The sequence below is a fragment of the Lutra lutra genome, chromosome 10 (genome assembly GCF_902655055.1).
Source record: "Lutra lutra chromosome 10, mLutLut1.2, whole genome shotgun sequence".
NCBI classification, from domain to species: domain Eukaryota; kingdom Metazoa; phylum Chordata; class Mammalia; order Carnivora; family Mustelidae; genus Lutra; species Lutra lutra.
The window spans coordinates 13,397,987-13,418,157 of record NC_062287.1 but is presented as its reverse complement, the minus strand read 5'-3'; the positions used below and the strand labels follow the sequence as shown (position 1 = coordinate 13,418,157).

The 20,171-nt window shown below is 43.3% G+C and overlaps 2 protein-coding genes across 9 annotated transcripts in view; one reads left to right on the top strand and one right to left on the bottom strand.

The window, feature by feature from the left end:
• Positions 1 to 834: 834 nt before the first annotated feature.
• SIK3 (SIK family kinase 3) overlaps positions 835 to 20,171 on the top strand; it is a 248,339-nt gene continuing 229,002 nt past the window's right edge. For all 8 annotated transcript variants that reach the window (XM_047693730.1, XM_047693733.1, XM_047693731.1 and 5 more), the window contains exon 1: positions 835 to 1,140. In XM_047693730.1, coding sequence (XP_047549686.1) covers positions 868 to 1,140 — 273 coding nt within the window. In that variant the 5' untranslated portion in view covers positions 835 to 867. The remainder of the gene's footprint in view (positions 1,141 to 20,171) is intronic.
• Positions 7,914 to 9,343, bottom strand: LOC125079977 (mitotic checkpoint protein BUB3-like). Its single transcript, XM_047693737.1, has 2 exons — positions 9,298 to 9,343; positions 7,914 to 9,243 (listed from the first exon to the last, which is right to left on the bottom strand). The coding sequence occupies exon 2, from the start codon at positions 9,241 to 9,243 to the stop codon at positions 8,263 to 8,265; it is 981 nt and encodes a 326-aa protein (XP_047549693.1). The 5' UTR covers positions 9,298 to 9,343; the 3' UTR covers positions 7,914 to 8,262.

Here is a 20,171-nt window from a genome sequence, read left to right as displayed (position 1 = left end):
CATGACGCGGCTCCCTGGACAACACGCACCACTGCTTCATCAGGGTTATACAAGTGACAGAAATAGGACGCAGGCACTGTGACAGTCATCTCGCTATAGAATTGTTCCGAGACGGGGTGGGAGGAAAATGACGTAGCCTCTCTGGCCCTCACCCACCCAATGACTGGAATGCATGTTTGGGCTGGTTTCTCCACCCTTGAACACGCGAATCCCAGTTTCCCTAGGCCCCCTGTTTTCGGTGACAGTCAGATGAGTTGTACCCGGTGAGTTGGGCTGTGTTAGGAGAAGGAATTTTACTGAAGAATTCCCCTGCCTCGCGCTACCCGCTTGGTTACAGTTTCTTGTAGCTATTCCTGCCTTTGTGGCCTCAAGGGCTAAAGTGGGACAAGGCCGGTATTTTTGGTGATGAGGAAATATTTTGTTTTAAGGGAGGCCCGGATGACTGCTGAACTGGGACGGAGGTCACAGCAGGGGTCACATTAGCCATTCTCGGGGCGATGCGGGGGCCGGCCTGGGGCCTGGCGTGCGGCACCCCCGCCTCGGGAGCGCGGCGGCGGCTGGGGACTGGCGGGCAGGCTCGCGGTGCCCACCGTCTCATCCCCAGAGGGGGGCACCCGGGAGCCACCGCCAGAGCAGCAGGGCCCACGCGGGAAGGTCGAGCTTGCCGGTGAGGTCACGGTTGCCATGGCTGCGGGCAGTGACGCGCGTCGGCACGTGACGCGCGGTTGCCATGGCGCCGGGCCCCGGCGGCGCGGGCGCCCCGCCCCCCGGAGTGACGTCCGCCAGGCCCCCCCTCTTTTTCCCGCCCCCCTGCCCCCTCCCCCCCGCCGGCTCCCCGCGGCCCGGGAGGTTTCACTGCACAACAAGATGGCGGCGGCGGCGGCGAGCGGAGCTGGCGGGGCTGCTGGGGCCGGAGCGGGGGGAGCCGGGCCGGCGGGCCGCCTGCTGCCTCCGCCCGCCCCGGGGCCCCCGGCCGCCCCCGCTGCCGTGCCCCCGGCGGCTGGCCCGCCGCGTCCCCCAGCCCCGGCCTCCCGCGGGCCGGTGCCTGCCCGCATCGGCTACTACGAGATCGACCGCACCATCGGCAAGGGCAACTTCGCTGTGGTCAAGCGGGCCACGCACCTCGTCACCAAGGCCAAGGTAGTGGCGCGGCGGGAGCGGGTGGCTGCGGGGCTGCGCAGCCCGGGACCGTCCGTCCGAGTGCGGCGAGGCAGGAGGGACCCGCGACAGCGAGGCTGCTGGGTCGGCGCGGCGAGCGCGGCTCGGGATAGTGGAGAGCGTTGGCGATCGGGGACACGGACGGGGAGGGGGCTGTCGGAGGGGAGTGAGGAGGGGGCGAGCCGGAGGTAGGGGACGCTGGGGATCCGGGAGAGGGTAAACTCCGCGGCCGAGGGGGCCAGGGGGGCCCCCGGAGCGCGGAGACCTGGGGGACCGAGGAGCCGGCGATGGGGAGGGGGTGCTCAGCCGGGGCTCTGCGGAGGGTAGCGGAGGGGGTGACTGGAAGAAGAGGTTTGGAACTCTCACGGAGCCGGAGACTGGAAGCCAAGAGGACTCTGGAACCAGCAATTAGGAAATCCTAAGGGAATGAGGGCAGGAGGATAGGAAATGTGGCCACCAGGATGGGGAAGACAAGGGTAAACTGGCAGCCTGGGGGAGTTAGGAGGGGAACAAGGACGCCAGGGGCATGTACGAGGGGTGTGTGGTGGGTGCAGGGTACCGGGAGATGTGAGGGACCTGGTACCTTATGACAGATGTCAATCAGCGTTTGATCGTCTAAGACTGATGGATGGTAGGAATGGGAGCCTGAGGACAGACGAGATTGTTGGAGGAGGCGATGAAGAAAATGGGAAAATAAGGAGGAAGAAAATTTTTTTGCTTTTCCGCAGTAAGGGGCTTAGGGAAAAGAGGCCCAGGGCTCCCCAGGTTCATGGTGGCACTAGGTAGTCAGGGGTTAAACAATTGGGGCGAGCTGGGTTACTGGTTATTTTTAGTTGTTGGAGGGTCTGGAATCATGGACTTTTTAGAGCGTAGGGTGGGCTCTCAGCGGTGGGGGGAAAAGCCTGGGTGACTGAGGAGGTGGATGAGGAACCCAGACACTGGTGGATGAGGAACCCAACACTGGTTGGGCCCTTCGGTTCTCAAGGGATTTGTGGAGCTGTAATAGTGAAATGACCAAGGTCAATTAGGAAGCCCTATAAGTACACATATACGATTTTATATATAAAATTCGTTTTTGAGGAAATGTGGGTAGCCTTCTACATTGGGAGTATCGGAATCAAATTGGTTTTGAGAGGACCCACAAAGCCCATTTGTACTCCAGATTTCTTGCTTTGCTCAATCTCTCACTTGAATGAATACTTTCAGTGTAGTCATTCATTGTTTCTAAATCTGCAGTTTGTGTTTCCCTTCAACCTGATGAAGAACCCTTATAGCTGCTGTCGCTTCCTACCAAAGCCACATCAATTCCTCACCTCCTCAGCCTAGCCCTTATCATTGCTGACCTGGTTTTTGCTTTTATGGCATTTGCTTGTTTTCAGAAGCCAGTAACTTGTCTGGGCCTTCTCTCCTGCTCACTCACAAGCTGGAGTTCCCTTTTCCCTCCTTTCTGTCAAAGCCTACAAGGGGCCCTTTTTACCAGGGTGGCAGGGTAGGTGGTTGTGGAAAATTGATCGGTCAGTTTCACTTCCTCTGGGGGGCCCCCTTCAGCCTTTCTGTCAGTTTTTATCAGAGGGCCTCAAGTCCGCAGGTCTGAGCTGAATGAGATACCAAAGTCCAGGGTTCTCTGATGTCACCCTCGGACCCTGAGGGGAACTAGATTGAGTGAAGACTTTGGTGCCTCTCTGCCCACCCCACCCCTGCTCCCAGGTGTTTACAGTTCTGTTTACTGTTCCCTAACCGAAGTTATGTTTATAAACAACCCTAGTTATTCGAGAGCTTTGTTCCTTGTTTCAGTATTTCCTTTTTTTTTTTTTTTTTTTTTTTTAACCTCCCCCTCTCTTCTAAGTAATCACATTGAGCTCCTGTGATTATTTTGCTCTGACCTCCGGGGGATGGATGCCACGAACTTAATTGGTTTCCTGGTTTATGGTATCTACGATTGAATAATTTTGTGTCTTGCAGCCCTTGGATACACCAAAATATTGATAAAAAATTCTGTGACAGACAGGGTCGTATGTTTTTGTAAATGTAATTGCAAACAGTGATTCTTGGCTTTATGTATAAAAGAGACATTTTTATCTTCCATAGTCAGCAAAGCCAGTGGCTAATTATGGCTGATCTGCTTGCTTTCTAATTTTCGTGTGTGTGTGTGTGTGTGTGTGTGTGTGTGTGTGTGAGTTTCTTGGTTTTTCTCTGAGGCCTTGGTGTCCTTTAGGACTGCAGCATTTCAAACATTAGCTTGTTTATAAACGGGTGTCACTGTTTATTTTGGTTTTTATCTTTGATCATTTGTGGTGTGCAGTTATGTAATTCGTATGTATGGAAGTATTTGAAATCCTGAATGAGACCGAACGAGATGGCTTGGACAATGAGTTGCATGTGTGCGAGGACCACAGCAGCCCTCATTTGTGTTTCCGTAGCAGTGTGCAATTTCCTAGTTACAGTTACAAGCACCCTATCTTGTGCTGCTTAAATTACTCTGACGACATGAGTGAAGCTTGATTCCCAAGGAGTTGTCATGTGCTTGGGGTGAACGATGAGCATATTTTGGCCTGCTCCCTGGTAATCTGAATCCACTTTGGAAGGGATTCTTAAATGCTGACAGCTTAGATGTGCCTAACAGCTGTTGACATACAGTGTGATGGCCTATTAAGGCCACGGTGTGGTTATATAATGACAAGGAAGGTGCCTAGCTAGGTACTAGTAGACGCAGAAGCTGCCGTTTCAGTTGCTTAGGGAGATAGATTTTTCTCCCCATGCACTGCAGCCTTTATTTTACTTCTGCATTCAGGTCACTTGGAACCAAAGAGAGTTATTATTTTTTTTTCCCATCTCTTTCCAGAATCTATAATTTTTCGTTTCATCTTTTAGAGGTCTGTGATTGTTTTCTTTCTCCTTTTGCCCCTGTAAGACACTGAACGGTCAGGGCTTTTCTTAAAATCATGTCTAACCATCGGACTCAGGTAATTCAGAAGATACTTGTATTGGTCGAAGGAGGGTAGGTAATCGGTGCTTTCTGAACATCAGGGAAGTATTTACGATCACCTTTTCTTACACACACCATCCATTCCAAGGACTGAGAGGCTAAAGTAAACTTCATGTATTGACTAAGCTACTGCCCTCTGTCCGACAATAAGTGGTGAAACTGGCTTTTTCCCAAATTCTGTTAACTCTCAGACCTCCTGGAGTAGGACCCTGGGCTGAAGAGAATGAGTAGAGAAGAGGAGAGAGTTTCCTGTTAGGTTGTTGGTGATTTCTGCAGCACGGGGTTCGTGGGCTCAGGCTTGATACTGGGAGTTCTGCGGTGCCTGGGGCATCATTGCGGAACAGGTCCCAGGAGAGGAGGGTCATTTGTGACACACTTTGGTCAGCAGCTCACCCTGGCTGTCTTTGTCCTACCTTCTTTGATTTCCTTTTTCTTTTTTTGAGAAGTCTTGATCTGAGATTCTCTGGCTCTGTTCTTTTGGTAGGGCACTGTCAAGTATTCTGCCTTCAGATTGCTTACAGTCTGTCGCCTGTGCCTAATCATACCTTTACTAATTGGATGAATGGGAACAAAGAGTAGATTTTTGTTGTGTGCATTTTTAAAATGTGTATCTGACTATACAGGTCGTAGATCAAATAATTATAAGGTGTGAATTCAACACATATGTGTATCACGTGCTTGCTACTGGCTTGTGGTAAGAGCTTGAGCTTCGAGTTAGGCTGCCTGGGTTTGAATCCTCTTCTGCCTAGGAGCTGGGTAATCTTGGGTCAGTGATTAACCTTCTCTGTGCTCGGATGTGGTCATCTGTAAAATGAGATGACAGTAGTACTTCCTTCACAAGTTTGGGTGTCAGGAAGATTAAGTAAGATAGTATATGGGAAGGTCCTACACCAGTGCCTGGCACCTAGTAGGCATGTGGTGAATGTCAGCAATAGCTTCTGTAGTAAGAAAGGTGAGTAGGACAGAGCTACCCTATTTTTGCTTTTCATCTGTTTGGAACAGTCCGTGAATGCGTATACCATTTCTTTTGTGCAGGTAGATGTCATCTTCATGATATGCTTTCAGTGTAAAGAAATGAGTTAGCTGTTATTTCAGATGCGACTTTGAGTTATTTGGATTGAACTCCCGTGGACGATGGAGTAATTTCATGAAATTGACATTTTAAAACATAATTTTCCATTAGTTCAACATTTTTTTAAAGTAAGCTCTATGCTTAACATAAGCTTGAACTCACAAGCTCTAGATCACAAGTCGCACGCTCTGCTGACTGAGCCAGCCAGGCGCTCCTAAACTTTTTTTTTCTTCTTTAAAGCAATTATGAGACTTGTCTAATGCAAACTGTGACTAGCACTGGCTTTTGCTTTGGGCCGTCCTGCATTTTTTTTTTTTTAAAGATTTTATTTATTTATTCGACAGAGAGAGATCACAAGTAGGCAGAGAGGCAGGCAGAGAGAGAGAGGAGGAAGCAGGCTCCCCACCAAGGAGAGAACCCGATTCAGGGCTCCATCCCAGGACCCTGGGATCATGACCTGAGCCCAAGGCAGAGGCTTTAACCCTCTGAGCCACCCAGGCGACCCCCGTTCTGCATTTTTAGTGTGCTTGTGTAACTACTCTTTTGTTACATTGGTGATGGAACAGAGTTGATTTGCATGTACTCCCCCCGCAACTCCCAGAGATTCACTTAAATCTAGTGGAGAATATGAAGAAATATTCCTACAAACTTAAGAATACATTTGCATTTGGGTGCACAGTGTGCTACTTTGAAGGCCAAGGTCAGGATTCTTAACTTTCGATATTATATACAGAAAACATTTTGCCCCATGACCCCGTTCCAGATGTGGACCAGCCATGACATATGGGTGTGTTGCATGGTTTAGTGCAAACTCATTTCCATGAAGAGAAAGACTCAGTGCGGGCAAGGGGCAGTATTTTCACTTCTAAGTAAGAGTTTAATGGAGCAGAGTAGATGATACTTACACTCATGAGAAGGCCGAAAGCAAGATTCATTGTAAATAGAGAAGAGAATTGTATCAAGAAGAAAATGAAAGGAAGATTACACTAGATACATTTGAGGAAGATAGTTCCTTCTTTAGATAATCTAGAAATGACTCTTGAAAGACTACTGACTTCATTTTGATACAGTTGTGATGGGGTTACTAACTTTGTTGAGATTTTGTGAAGAGCTAAGATTGATTTGGACTGGTTTCTCCAGAGTCAAAATACCAATATTCCACTTTCAACATCAAAGCTGTTTATTTTAACATTCTGATTTTGGTGCCAGCTCCCTAGAAAGTCATAGATCTGGCTCAAGCCAGAGGTGCCCAGACTAGTTATTTCTGTGCCAGAAGTGCTGTTTTCATTTTCCAAGCATCAATCTGGCAAATGTTTTCTAGTTCACGGCATAAAAGGGAACAAAATGGATGCTTTGAAGAGAAAAAGAAGTGCTCTCTACTCACCAGAACCTCTATAATTCTAAAAGACATCAGAAATACCTTTGTACAGGGATAGAACCTTTCCCTTATCCATCTGTTCCTTCAGCATGTGTTTACTGAATCCAGATTTTGGGTCAGGTTCTATCTTGGGCTCTTGAATTTACCAATAACAAGAGAGACAAAAAGCTCTTGACTTCTTGGAGTTTACTTTCAAATGCAAGGAGACAGACAAGAAACATGTAAACACATAACTTCATACAGTGGTAGATACCATGAAGAAAATAAATGGGCCAGAGAGTGCTGGGGAAGGGTGCTGCTTCACATAGAGTTGTCAGGGAATATCTTGATGAGATATATGTATATAGATATTTTATAGATTGTGGCTATTTTATTTCATTGTTTTTTTTTTTAGAGGGGGGCAGGAGAGAGGGAGAGAGAGAATCTTAAGCCAGCCACGTCAGCATAGAGCCTGATGCAGGGCTTGGTCTCACAACCTTGAGATCATGACCTGAGCCAAAATCAAGAGGGGACGATATTTGAGCTGACACCTGAACGATAAGAAAAAGCCAGCCTGGGAAGACTTGGAAGATAGAATTTTCAATGCAGAAGGAATGGCAGGTACAATGGTTTTGGGATAGAAATGAACTTGGTTTATCCAAAGATTAGACCCAAGGTCATGGTGCCTAGAGCTTGGTGAACAAGGGAAGGATGGTAGGAAGTGAGGATAGAAAGTTCGGGGCCAGGTCATATAGGTCTCACAGGCCGTTTGATGGAATTGAGTATGAAGTGGGATTGGCATCAGAGGATATCACAGCAGAGCTCTGGTATCATCTGGTTTATGTTTTTAAAAATTCGCGCTGGTTATTTTATGGTTAAGGGTAAAAATGCTTTTTCTAATGCATTTCTTCAGATGGAGGAGGTGTTCAATTTTAACAGCTTACATTCTTTCACATCTGTAAGAGAATGACATACATTTTCCACATAAATTAAACATGTTAAAAAAACAGCCAATAATATTTGCTGATTTGGAGGGGCACAAAAAAGATCTTAGACATGTTCTATTCTACCTCTGTCTTCCAGAGCCTAAAAAGATGGATTTCATGGAATTTAGAATCTTAGGCTTTTAGGGGCTAATTAAAGTAGTTTGGACCAATTATCCATTAGATTTTTGTCTCTTTGGTATCAACCCCCCCCCCCCCCCCACCTTAGCAATTTGTCTAGAATCCTACAGTTAAGTTAATGGCGGAGTTGGAATTAGAATCCAGGGATCCCTATTCCTAGTTAACTCTACTTTGACTCCTCCAGTCAGAGAAAACATTGTACTTCCCATCGTGATCTTTTTTTTTTTTTTTAAGGGTTCTGAATCTCTGATTTATTAGACAGCACAGCAATAACAGGGTTAGATTATTTTACAAAAAGAGCTCAAGCTGCTCCGAAACAGCAACTGGGCTTTCTGGGGGTAAAAACAATTCTTCAGACTATCACCCAAGGACACAAAGACTCCTCATCCTACACAAAGTCAGCATGGAAGGGCACACGGACAAGTTTTTTTAAGACAGAAAACAGAGAAATCCACATACTAAATAAGGTGTCCACAATGACTACAACGCATCCCTTAGGGGATGAGTATGTATTTGTAGGAAGCAAAACAAAGCTTGCCATAGAGAAACCACTTTCACGAGATGATTAGGTGGACTTGGGTTTTGTTTCTGCATCTGTCACTTGGCGAATGAAGATACCATCTTCGGGATGTTCTGTGTCATCCATTTCATACATATACGATGATGCTATTGCGAGCGTGGTCCCGTCGTTACTGAAGGCCAGAGACGCAATGCTGGTGGGGTACCGGTGGAACTGGCACAGCCGCTTCTTGTTAAATGGGTCCCAAATGTTTACAAATCCATCAGAGCCACCTGTAGCAAATGTGTTGTGGATGTTGTGAAAGGAAATGGCATTGACCGGGTAGATCTGCTCGATGTTGTTCTCCTTCAGTCTGTGACACTTGAAGGCGTACTTCTTCTTCTGCACCTCAGGGCTTGGGTCCAAGTACTCAACTGCCACTCGGCCTTCTATGGAGCTTAATACATAGCCCTGCTTGTTGGGAAATGCCCGGATGCAGCGAGTCTGGTACTTGAGGCTGGACTCCCGGCGCTGCTGCACGTAGCCCGTGTTCCGTAAGTCCCACACCAGCACTCTGCGACCTGCAGTGCCCACAATCAGCCGGTCTCCAGACACTGAGAGGGTGTACACCTTTTCGGGCTGAGAGAAGGTCCCTGCATTACAAGGAGTTCTGGGATCCCACAGTTTAACTGTCTGATCCCAACTCCCTGTCACCATCACATTCACTTCTGGGCAATATTCAACACATCTGATAGGGGCATCATGGGTTCCGATGAGATTTTCTTGATCAGTGTTCAAATCATGCATTTTCAATTGATGGTCTAATCCTCCACTCCAAGCATGTGTTGGATCGTAGAAGGCACAGTCCAGGACGGCGCCGGTGTGCTGGTACTTGAGCCGCATGGAGTTGGCAGGCACGTCGTAGAGGCGCACCGACGTGTCCCAGGACGAGACCAGGAGGAACTGGGAGGTGTTGGGGCTGAACTTCACCGAGGAAATGCCGTCCTCGGGTGGCTGGTTCAGTTTGAACTCGTTAGAACCGGTCATCTGGGATGTCCCCCAAGAATCCGCCCCAGCGTCCCGTCTCCTCGTCCCTGCTACCTTGGACTCCCCCTCGAAGCAACTTAGCTGCTGCTGGCCGCCGCCACCCCCCATCGTGATCTTTTATTAAAGAAACAAGATGTACCTACTAATTGAAGTTTAAGAGATTAACATTTCTAGTAAAACGAATTCCAAAAGTCAGATGCCAGGATAAGAGGAAAAATTTCCAAGTAGAGAGGAAGAGTAAATATACCAACACTGTATTTCACCTGTCCTTCTGGCATTATTTCACTCTGTCACTTACCAGCAGTCCTCCATGGGTGCATTGCTTGGCCTTTAAATCCTACTCAAACACCCCTTCTTGCCCCCTTGACTTGACTGAGGCATCAAGAAAGCCTTTCACGGGGTGGCAGGGTGCCCCAGTCAGTTAAGCACCCGACTCTTGGTTTTCACTCCAGTTGTGATCTCTTGGTTGTGAGGTTGAGCCCCGTGTACCACTCCCGTGCTCGGTGAGAGGTCTGCTTGAGATTCTTTCTCCCTTTCCCTTTGCCCTTCGCTCATGCTCTCTCTCTCTCAAAAATAAATAAGTCTGTATAAAGAAAAAAGTGCTTCAAATACTGAGGAAGTAAAAAAAAGGAAAGCAATGAACACAGAAAAGGCAATGACCATAAACACAGTCTGCCTTATATAGTTTTCTTTCACCACTATATCTAGCTTACTCCCAGGGAATATGAGTAATTATACTTTTGCTCCGTTGGGCTGGTCTGGTCTGGTCTGTCTTTGAAGGACCTTACTGAGATGGACTCCTTACCGGATCACTAACAATTTCTAGGGCATGGTGCCATCTTTTAACTCATTAAGAAAACTGGTCAAGAAGATACATACCCTCAATGACACAGGTGAGGGCCAAGAGAACCAATTATCTAGGACTTCTCTTACGTGGTTCTACTTTCTGGTTTAAGAGTTAGACCCAGGGGTGCCTGGCTGGCTCAGTTGGCAGAACATGCAACTCTTGATCTTGGGGTTGTGAGTTCAAGCCCCATGTTGGGTGTAGGGGTTACTAAGAGCTACTTACTATGCCTGTTCCCTAAGTAAGTGAAGGACCTCACTCATCAGGTGAGTCCCTGCCTCTTTCAAACAGTGAGTAGGTTGGTCCCTCTTGGCATAATAGTATAGTTACACTATCTCGTAGATGATTGATAACATCCAGAGAATGAAAATTATGTACATTCTTAGGGATATTTGTCCTAGTGTAATAAATAATTGTTAAATAAGTGGCCTAGGCAATGTCTTTGAGAAGCCTCAACAGCCTTGGATGAATTAGCTTGAAAAGGCTTGTTAATGGATCTGTTCAGAATAAAATTCCTTCAGCTACTACAAACCTGTTGGATGAGCCATGGTGAAGTTCTGTTTAGAAATATATTTATTTAGGAGGTGTGCGATCCACTGAAGACAAGAAGTCTCTGGCTGCTACTTATGTCAGAATTTAGTGAGAAAGGTAGGAATCTGATCGTGAATACTCAGCCTCATTTCCTAGAAACTGAAAAGGAAGGAGGGGTACACCCATGGCCTGTTCAAGCTTGTCTGTGTGGGCTGCGCTCACTCAGTTGGATACTTTTGGCTAGTTGTCTTAGACTATATTTAGGTTTTGATTAGGAAGTTCTGAGAATTTTCAAATTTCTGCCTAGTTTCAGCTCTAGTATGTACATGCTTACCACCAGTGTGCTTTACTTCCCTTTGCTCCCTTATGAAGAACTGAATGCCAAGATTCAGGTTAGCTGATCACATTTCTTTAAGACTGAGATTTTTTGTGGAAGAAGTTTTTCATTCCATCCATCTATCCATCCATCCATCCACCTATCTATCCATCCAGTAAACTTTTTTTTTTTAAGATTTTTATTTATTTATTTGACAGAGAGAGATCACAAGTAGGCAGAGAGGCAGGCAGAGAGAGAGGGGGGAAGCAGGCTCCCTGCTGAGCAGAGAGCCCGATGCTGGGCTCGATCCCAGGACCCCGGGATCATGACCTGAGCCGAAGGCAGAGGCTTTAACCCACTGAGCCACCCAGGCGCCTCTAGTCCCTTACTTTAAAGGGAAGGTTCTTGGGTATCCAGGCTCCCCGGAGGTTATTTCCTTGTGGGTAGGTTGTTTCCTTGAGAAGCCCCCAGTGCTGTATTCAGCGTGGTTAGCCAACCCCAGGCTTTGCCTCTTCTGCCCTGGAGCTTCTCTTCCTTTGCAGACTCACCACTGGTCTGTCTTGGGCTGCTAGCACTTCCTGAAATAACTTTAAACTCTGTGTTGAGTTACCTCTGGTTCTTTTCTTTATACAAAGTGATCCGATTTAAAAACAGAATGACTTTGGGTCACTGGCTCTTAACTCAAAGGGTTACTTTTAATGGTCCTTACCATTAATAGATTAATTCAACTGGTATTTGTTGTGTCATCCGTATGGAAAAAAACATAGCAACTGTTGGTCCTAGAGGACAAGAAGATAAATTTTATTCTCTTCAGGGTAGACTCTAGGTGAAGTTAAAGGAGCAGTTGAATGCTTACAGCTTGAGCCTGATGGAGGAGGAAGAGAAGAGGTAGACGCAGAAACTCTTACTCCAGCCCGACGGCTGATTATTACTGGACTTTCTTCTACCCCTTTGCCCTGTTTTTGTTTTTGTTTTTTTCTGATTACAAAAGTAATTTTTGCTCATGGGAGAAATTTGGGGAAAACTCAGGAAATTTTAAAGAAGTAAAGGGGAAAAAAACCTAATCCTCATCACCCTAATCTTGTCACCTAGAGGCAACTGTTATGAATATTACAAAATACATTGTTGGGATCATATTATTATACTATTTCATTTCTTTCCTCTTTTATCATTATAAGCATCTTCCCATCATTAGAAACGCTTTGTAAAAATTGATTTTAATGGGTGTATAGCCTTCCATTGTCTGATGACTGTCATTTTTTGAAACTTTTTTCAGAGCTGAAGATATCTCCCAGTTTTTTACTCTCAAGTTCTCTGTGATGCCCATTTTTGTACACGTGAAGTCTTTGATGCATTTCTGATTTTTTGCTCAGGACAGATTGTTGGAAGTGAAATTACTGGATCAGAGGGTACACATGTTTTCAAGACACTTGATACCAGTCTTGCCACGTTGCTTTCCAGAAAGGCCGTGCCAGGGTTAGGCTCCTTTATCTTGTATCCCCTCTGCCTTTCAAGGCCCTGCTGTGCCTCTGAGCCTAGGGTGTCAGCTGTAGGACGGGTCAAAAGGGACTTAGAGCAGCTGCCTGTACATTCCTTCCCTGAGCCCAACCTGGACGAGGAAGAACAGAGCAAGTGTGACTCTTACCTTTCAGTCGCTGGTGAATCATCGTTTTTCCCCCCGACCTTTCCCAACCAGATGCGAACCTGCATTGGAGAGCCTTACCTGAACCCGGGCTTTTAAAATAACTATTCTTTGGGCGCCTGGGTGGGTCAGTGGGTTAAAGCCTCTGCCTTCGGCTCAGGTCATGATCTCAGGGTCCTGGGATCGAGTCCCACATCGGGCTCTCTGCTCAGCAGGGAGCCTGCTTCCTCCTCTCTCTGCTTTCCTCTCTGCCTACTTGTGATCTGTCTCTGTCAAAGAAATAAATAAAATCTTTAAATAAATAAATAAATAAATAAAAGCCTTTATGAATTATCTAAAAAACAAACAAACAAACTATTCTTTGGTGAACCTGAGTGAGAATTTCAGAGATTAACGAAGGCTGTAATTTATTCCTCCCTCTTTTTATTTTTTTTATTTTTATTCTTATTTTTTTTTTTTTTAAGATTTTTTATTTATTTATTTGACAGAGAGAAATCACAAGTAGGCAGAGAGGCAGGCAGAGAGAGGAGGAAGCAGGCTCCCCGCTGAGCAGAAAGCCCAATGCGGGGCTTGAACCCAGGACCTGGGATCATGACCTGAGCCGAAGGCAGCGGCTCAACCCACTGAGCCACCCAGGCGCCCCTCCTCCCTCTTTTTAAAGGTAAAAAGATGGTGAAGGGAAATTGTAAGGGAGGTAATTTTGTGAATAAATATGGTGATGCAGCAGCCTTATTGTGTTGGGATTTGATTATGTCCTCCATGTGTTAAGAGGTTTAAAGGGTAATTGGGCCATATGGGATATTGTTCTTAGAATGTTTTTGGGTTATTACTGCTGTATTTTGGGCATCCGGCGATATACTACTTTATCTGCAGTAGAATACCTCTTAGGCAATAAGTTTGGATTATGACTTGCTTGGTTAATTGGGGCAAAAAACAAATGAACTAGGGAAATCAGAAATAATGATGCATACATACTTTTAGTATTTTAATTTAAAATATACATAGGCATTCACTAATCTTTTTAAAAGTGGTTATTATGGAAATTTCAAACGTAAACAAAAGTTGAGAGAGTAGTATAATGAACCCCCATGGGCTCAGCACCCAGCCCATGCTGATACCACCTCATGGCCAGTCTTCCATCTGTACCCCTTCCCGATTCTTCTCTCTAGTTTATTTCAAAGCAATTTATAGAATCCTGTCATTTTATCTATAAATATTTTGGCATGTATCTCCAAATGAGGATTCTTTTTCAAAAAACATGACACCAGGACCATCATCCTACCTAAAACAACAGTAATTCCTTCTTGTCATTAAATCAGTGTTAAAATGTCATATATATATTTTTTTCTTTTTTTTTTCACCACTTACACGTTTGAATCAGGATCTAAATAAAGTCTGTACGTTATAGTTGATTGATATCCCTTAAAGTTTTTTTTTGTTGTTGTTGTTGTTTTTAATTTGTTTTACCCTATAGGTTTCCCCTCCTTCTCTTTTCTTTGCAATTCGTTTAAAGAACACACAGATTAATCTTTTGATGTAGGGCCAAGGCCTTTTTTTGTGTCTTGATGTCTTGATTGGAGCTCCTTCATCTTGTTTGCATTAAACATACCCATAGTTTATCGTCTATGATTTCCAGTTTGTTTGGCTTTTTTTAAAAAGCAGAGCTTGAATGGAAAGGCATTTGTGAAGCAGTGTGAGTACAGAATCCCTCTTGAGTTTTATGATTCCCTCCCCTCCAGTCTTTTACATCTGTCTCGTCTACATCTAATTTGACTTTACCAAGTCTCTTTAAGCATTCGACTTAGTTTTCATAGAAACAGGCCTTTCTTTTCTCCCTGATTTCACATTAGTAATCACAAGAGCACCTGGTAGAGATAGGTTTGGGAAAAAACCATTCTTGGTAAGCATGCATCTCAATGTGGGGGCAGAAATGTCAGGGAGCAAGAGTGTCTGTACACTGGGGCCGGTTGCATTCCGGGACACAGTCGTTTCACACAGTGAAGGGGAAGCACTGGTTATCCAGGCAGGTTGGTTGGGTGGAGATGGGTTAAGAGAGCTTCTGTCCGACCATAAGAGTATAAATAAGTGAAAGTTGTTAGGAATTTAGGGACAAGATATTTTATAGAGTCTCTTATTTCTAGGGTATACTTCAGGGTGGTATTTTTGTCCACTTCTGTCAGAGTTTGCCTGAACTGAACTGAATTTGATAATGGGCCAGTGATGTTAAGAATTTAGTGAGGAAACAGCCAGTCTCTCTAGTTTAAAAGGTTTATATCTATTCACTGCCAGGGTAGTGTTCCATGGAACAAGTTGACATTTTCATGTAGTAAGTTGTTTTCTGTTCCTGGCAAAAAAAAAGCTTGGTTCATACGCCACAAGAAACAGAATTGTTTTCATTGTGGAAGACAGGAGCAGAGCTGTGTGTTTCTTACTTGGATTAGTTGAGCACCTGCAAGAATTCTTACTTCTTTCTTTTGCTTCCTGCCTCCTGTTGTCCTTTCCTTCTGTCAAAATGGTCATTACGGTGTTGCATGAAGCAGTGTTCGGACGATAGATGACGGTTTTTTATTTTATTTTTCATTGTTTTTGGTAGCTCGTTTTTCCAAACCCTCAAAACAATGTTGTTAGTGATGGCATGTTCTTGGCTTACTTTCCCTGTCTCCATCAACAGTGTGATATTGTTATTCTAGTCAAATGGGACAGTTGTGTCCCAGCAATGATCGCTGTGTCTTAGTCAGCTGCAGAGGTACCGCGTTCATATCGTGTACCTGGAACGATCTTACGTGTGTACAGTAGTCCTGGGACATAATTGAATTTGGGGGTGATACTTTCGGACCTCTGTAAAGGATTTGGCACCCCTTGCGAATAAAATGACTTGTTTGAAGCATGTTGCTCCTTGGCCTCTCTGACACGGGCACAAGAGTGGCCAGTGATTGCAGCCTGCTGCCTCTTCTGATCTCATTTTCCTTCTTCCTTTTTCAGTCAGCAGCTGCATCCATCCCCTGCTCTCATTGAGCTCGTCGTAAAAGGGGTACTGTTCTCCTGAGTCACAACCTCTTATATCAGTTGTGGTTAGATTTTTTTGGGGGCGGTCAAGACTCCATTTGGGACTCCTATTAAATTTTAAAACTCCATTTCAGTTGTGTTACTACCTAAATTTCTCTTTTTCTTGTGCTAGTACCAGTGTTTTCTGCTTTTCCAGCTCTCTGGGGAACCTTATGGGCCCATCCAGATTGCCCGAGGCAGTCCATAGCAATGAGTTGAGCATTGGTGTGGGAGTCAAGGTACTGTGTTTGCAGATTTAATTTCTGGTAGCTGACAGTTTTCTTTGGCCAGTTTTCTTTAACCTCATGGAGCTTCCAGTTTCTTTTTTGCTTACATATATATATATATATTTTAAGAGCTTTATTGAGATGTAACTCACATATTACATAGTTCCCTCAGCTCGTTGTTTTTAATAGATTCACAGAGTTGTGCAACCATCGGCACAATCAATTTTAGAACATTTCCACTCCCCTCAGAAGAAATGGCAGATAACTATTTGCAGTCATTACCCATTTCCTCAGCCTTCTTCCTCCTACCTTAATCAGTTTCTATAGGTTTATCTATTCTGGACATTTCATATAAATAGAATCATACAAAGTATGGCTTTTTGTGTCTGGCTTCTTTCCCTTAGCATAGTGTCTTCAAGGTTCATCCATGTGGTAGCATATGTCCGAATTTCATTACTTTTGATGGCCAAATAATATTTCATTGTCTAGCCAGGCTACATTTTGTTGATCCATTGGTGAATTAGTGGACAATTTGTGTTTTTTTCTGCCCATTGCCTATTATGAATAATGCTATTATGAACATTCACATATGGGTTTCTGTGTGGTCATATGTTTTCATTTTTCTTGCATATATATACCAAAGAGGGAAAATGGCTGGGTCATATAGCTCCATGTCTGACTTTTTGAGGAGTTGCTGAACTGCTTCCCAAAATGGCCGCGCCATTTTCCATTCCCCCCAATAATGAATGTATGAGGGTGGCAGTTTTTCTATGTCCTTGGCAAAACTTGTGTTCTTTCGTTTTGATCTAGTAATCCTAGTGGATGTGAAGTGGTATTTCATTGTGGTTTTGATTTGCATTTCCCTAATGACTAATGGTGTTGACATTTTTTCCTGTGCTCATTGACAATTTGTAGATCTTTGAAGAAGTGTCTGTTTAGATTTTTGCCTGTATCTTAGTTGGGCTATTTGACTTTTTATTGTTGAGTTGTAAGAATTCTTTACATATTCTGGATAGAAGTTCTTTATCAGATATATGATTTACAGATATAGTCTCACATTTTGTGTGTTGTCTCTTCACTTTCTTGATGATTTTGTTTGTAACATAACAGTTTTTAATTTTGATGCACTGGTTTCTTAATTTGTCAGGTTATTTTAACTCTGAAATAACGTGCTCTGGTTGTGAATATTTTCTTCTCTTTTTACTCATTGTTTCCCTTTCTCCCACTTTCAAATAGTTCTTCCTTTTCCAGGGCATTTTGTAGCCTCAGAGTCTCTTTAAAAACATCTATATATGTATCTGTCTGATACATGTCTTACAAAATAATCAAGCTTTACAAATATATAACATAGGAAGTGGTTGTGTTCCCTCTCCAGAGAAAACACGGTTAACATTTTATAACCAGATATTCCTATTCATGTGTTAACATTTTATATTTTTTATTAAAAAGAGATCATACCACATATCCAGTTTGCTACTTGTTTTTTAACTTAAATAGTGTATCTCTGATAATCTTCCATGTCCGGACATTTTGCCCTCGTCTCAATCTTTTTAATGGCTGCAGAGTATTCCATTTAAGGGGAATACTATAGTTTATTTCAGTTTCAGCCTATTGATAGGTTTGGGGTTGTTCTCAGCTTTTATTTATTGATTTTTATCACACATTGCATCTATTAATGTTTCTGCACATTTATATTTGCACACTTGTGCTAGTGTTTCTCTTCTATTCCATTTATTTGTGGTTGCATTATTTACTATTCAAAAGACTCAGTCAGACTTAATTTTTAAAATAAAAAAAAAATCAAATGTAAGAGTTTTATTAGGTCCTGCTTGGAGTGAACATCCCAAAAGTTGTGTATTCTTTTCTGTTAGGACATTTACAATGTTAGGATCTTCTTTTGAAACTAGGTGCTTCATTTTCTTAGTAATTTAATAGAATAATCCACTAGGAGAGGAATGCTTGCATGGAAGTGTGGATGCTTCAAGTTTTATAAATGTTGCCAAATTGCCCTCCAAGAAAGGCCAAGCTAATTCACTCAATTCTAGGAGTGTACCACGTGCTCTCTCTGTTTTTTTAACACTGGAAACCAGCCATCTTTTTAGCAAGTCAATCTGACAGGTAAAAAACCTCATTTTAATTTATAGTTATTTCATAGTGAATTGTCATTTAGTTTGCTGATTGGCTATTTGTATTTCTTCCTGGAACTGTCTGTGTCCTCTGTCTACTTTTCTGTTTTTGTTTTTTTTTAACCTTTTAAAATTATGCAATAGCTTTCTGAACATTAGGGAAATTAGTTACCTCTGAAAATATTACAGAAGAATTTCTATGTTTGTCTTGTGACTTTATGTGTCTGTGTATTTTTAAAAAATATATAAACATTTTTATGTAGTCAGGTTTTCTGTTTTTTACCTTATGGCTTCTCATGTGATTTCTATCCTCATTCTAATCTTATAAAAATATTCACCCATGTTTTTGTCAAGTACTTTTATGGTTTTGTTTTTAAATTTAGATCTTTGCTTCATGTGGAATGCATTTTGGTTTAAAGCGAATGGGAAGGGATCAGTTGTGGAATTTGCTGGAGTTGTAACTTTGTATTTATTTTTGTGGTTATTAATAGTTTTCTTCTCTCACTGGACTGTAAGCTCCATGAGGGCAATGGATTATGTAATTTTTTCCCCCTTGTTCTTATTTTCAGTGTTGAGCACAGTACCTGCCTCATGTTATGGCCTCCATCTGCTGAATGACTGAATCTTTTTCTCCAGGTGTCTAGCTTATGGTGTCAACACAGTATCTTGAATAATTATTTCTTTCTTAATTTTAAAATGCAACTTTATTACAAAATCTCCAGATGCTTGGGTACATTTCCAAGCTCTTTTAAGCCATTGATTATCCTATCTTTACTTGGTTTGATATTGTGTAGCTTTAATTTTTACAGCTTTCTCCTACTTAAAACATGTTTGGAAGGCCAGCCTCAAACAGTCTTTGAATGGGAAGCACTGTGATCTCCTTTAGTAAAACTTCTTGCTACCCCTTAGAAAACATTCATTTAACTTACTGATTAAACATTTAATCTATTCTGAGAGTCAGCTTGCAAAGTGGAAATGATTTGGGGGTATTACTTGCTGGAGTTTTTCTAGGATATGACATCCTTAGTTCTGGCTTGATATCCTAAGTGTCTTTTTTTTTTTAAGATTTTATTTAGTTATGTGAGAGAGAGAGCATGAGCAGGGTGAGGGGTAGAGGGAGAAACAGGCTTTCTGCTGAGCAGGGAGCCTGATGCGGGGCTTGATCCCAGGACTCCAGGATCATGACCTAAGCCTAAGGCAGACACTTAACCTACTGAGCTACCCAGGCACCTCCCAAGTGTCTTTTTAAAAACTCTCATTTTGTAATCTTGGGCATCTCTAGAAAAACATTTTTCTCATGGTCTTTTAGTGCAGAATACACAAGGAGGGTAGGTGGCAGAAAAGGCATCAAGAAATTGTGTTGGCACCCAGCTGACTGCAAAGCAGATAGTAGAAAAGTTATTACTTAACATCGGTAGACAGGGGCACCTGTATGGCTCAGTCTGTTAAGCGTCTGACTTCAGCTCAGGTCATGATCTTAGGGTCCTGGGATCGAGTCCTCTGTCGAGCTTGCTGCTCAGCAGGGAGTTTGCTTCTCCTCCCTCTCTGATCACGCATCCATGTTCTCTCTCCCTCTTTCTCTTTAATGAATAAATACAAAATCTTTTTTTAAAAGTGGTATACAGAATTGACTTCAGCAACGTCGGTTTTTCACCTCACACATGACACATTTCTTTCCTAAGGCCTGTAGTATCAGATTGATTCATTGGCTATGACTTGGGTGAAGGTCAGGTAACATTGCTAACTAATAACTTTCTGTTTCTTTAGTGTACCCTCTGCTCTGTAAAACATTAGAAATTCTTATAGTCTGAAATAGAGTATTGTCTTGGAATTTTCTGTCCAGTCGTCCTTATGCAGGAACCAACATTAGGGTCTTAGGAATGTTAGAGAAGTTTAATGTTTGGGGAACGGAGCAAATGGAACAGAGTGTACCAATTGTGGAAGAATCCTTGCTTTCTTTTCTATTGGAACATTATTCCAAAGTGCTTCAACAAGGCTCCTAATTCTAAGTAACTGCTGATTTACAAGTGTATTTTCAGACGGATCCCCGTTTTCTTTGAAAAAAAAAAAAATAGCGGTGTTGTTAAACTCTTTCAGACTTTTCCTTAATAAACCTAACCATGGATTTTAGAAGTATTAAAGTAAAGAAATACTCAAGTAGGTTTGTTTGGGACCCTTAGTCTCCACCCTGGAATTA